General features: G+C 44.7%; 1 protein-coding gene across 1 annotated transcript; it reads right to left on the bottom strand.

Annotated features, from left to right (window-relative positions):
* Positions 1-457: 457 nt before the first annotated feature.
* LOC119348461 (cytochrome P450 709B2-like) lies at positions 458-1,870 on the bottom strand (the record flags this gene model as incomplete). The annotated part of the gene is made up of 4 exons (XM_037616558.1): positions 1,600-1,870; positions 1,262-1,485; positions 926-1,158; positions 458-827 (listed from the first exon to the last, which is right to left on the bottom strand). Coding segments are annotated over exons 1-4 (1,098 nt in total), but the record flags the coding sequence as incomplete, so codon positions are not given.
* Positions 1,871-2,129: the final 259 nt, after the last annotated feature.

Here is a 2,129-nt window from a genome sequence, read left to right as displayed (position 1 = left end):
GTTGCTTATGGTAACATAATATGTTATTGTAACATAGCGCTTCCCGAGGCAAATGAGTCTATGAAATAATAAATGAAGCGATCTATGATACTACTACTATATTACTTTGCATTATGGAGGTAGTAACTTATGCTAGTGTCATATGCATGACACTAGTCTAAGTTACTCCCCACTATGACCAGCCTAAGTCCTGGCAAAATTATAGTGTATATAATACATTTTTAAAGTTATGCTTTGACCATCTTTATATAGAAATAATAATTATCAACATCTACAATATCAAATCAATATAATTATATTTGTCATGAAATATATTTTGATATGGTTTATGTTCATTTTGTAAATGTTCACATTTTTTCTATAAACACGATCACAGTTAAGGAAGTTATATTTTAGAAAGTTATTATATGCACCATATATAATTTAGAAGGTGGGAGTATGTACGTGCGTAGCATACCAGCTTCAACTTGCCGAGGGCGTCACCTATGGGTAACCGGTGAGCAGGATATTCCCGGACGACCTCCTCCCTGACCATCTCCTGCCACCGTGGGTAGCTGGCGAGCAGGAACATCGCCCAGGTAATGAGGCTGGCACTGGTTTCGTACCCAGCCGCGAAGAAAGTCCTGCACTCGCCAACCATCTCCTCGGTGCTCAGGGTCTCGGTGCTGCCGCTGCTACATGTTTGCAGCTGCAGCTGCAGCATCTGCCCGAGCAGGTCATCTTCGTAGACGCCGCTAGCGAGTCGCGCCTCTATGATCTGTGAGATCTTATGTTTCACAAGCTTGTCAAGATACCATGCCCGACGGTTGCGACGTGTTGGCAGGTACCTGGAATCAATCACAAAATTATTCATTTCAAGAGTTAATTTATTTGATCGATTTAGTTCAAGATTAGATACTCCTTCGAGTTCTCGTTACATACATACCATAATCCAGGTACCGGAGGATCCGCAAACGCATAAGTAGCTAGCTTCAGCTGCTCCTTTCCGGCGATGAACACCTCCCAGGCCTCCTTGTAGCACTTGCCCAACATCACTCTCGCAATGACATTCATGGCTATCTCGTCGGAGTCGTGCATCATGTCTATCTCGGCTTGCTGCCTGTTGCGCCACCGTTCCATTGTCTGCTGTGTGCACTCCAACGTTATTGCTGACATGGACTGTGAACACAAACACCCTCTTGAGAATTGCGGACAAACCAACGTCGTTCCAGTATGTTCAAAAATAGAAATAAAAATAAAATAAAAATTGGTACGAAGTAACCTTGATCTTCTCTTGGTTGAAAGCCGGGTGGATGAATTTGCGCCGCCGCTTCCAGTCGTGTCCGTTTGCAAATACAACCCCATTCCACAGAACCGCTTCCAGGCTAGGATTTGAGTAGTCTTTTTGGAACATGTCCGTCCTGTCGGTTAACACTTTCTTCACCAGCTCCATGTCCGTAGAGCACAGTGCTGGTGTCGGCCCCAGCCAGTATAGGAATGTTTTCCCTGATTATTGTACATACACGATTTATATATATTTATATATAATAATGCACACACTTGTAGGCTATAGTGATTGAGTAGGTAGGTAGAGAGTAGAGACAATATTCAAGTAATTACCATACATGGAGGCCCATTTCTGGAAGAAGGGTTGAACGGTAGTGATGCAGTCGTGGGAGATGGTGTCCAGATCCTTGGCTCTTCCGGCGACAATCATCTTCTGGCACTCCGGCAGGGACCCAACCAGGAGATTGTAAGGCGGACCTCTGATGCCCTGCCGTCGGAACCACCTGGCCACGGCATACGGCCTCCAAAGCAGATACCATAGCGCTCTCGTGGTTACTAGCACCATGAGGACAGCTGCCATGGCTTGCACTACGTTAAGCTCCATGTATTGTTTCTTGATTGGTCTGCGTAGCTCTTCTTGGTGTTTATATAACACTAGCTTTTCTTGGTGTTTATGACGTGTCTACCTACGCAACTGCATTTGATAGATTAGTAGTACCTGAGGGAAATTCATGGAACACAAGATAATGGAGTGCCTACGCCAGCAACTTCTGGACTCATGGTGTCAGTCACCATAAGAATTGAAGAGCAGACTACTGCAAGAAAGAGGTCAGGAGATCGAATCACCGCGGATTGGATGGTAC

The sequence above is a fragment of the Triticum dicoccoides genome, unplaced genomic scaffold (genome assembly GCF_002162155.2).
Source record: "Triticum dicoccoides isolate Atlit2015 ecotype Zavitan unplaced genomic scaffold, WEW_v2.0 scaffold92897, whole genome shotgun sequence".
NCBI classification, from domain to species: Eukaryota; Viridiplantae; Streptophyta; class Magnoliopsida; order Poales; family Poaceae; genus Triticum; species Triticum dicoccoides.
This window is presented reverse-complemented; position numbering and strand designations above follow the sequence as displayed.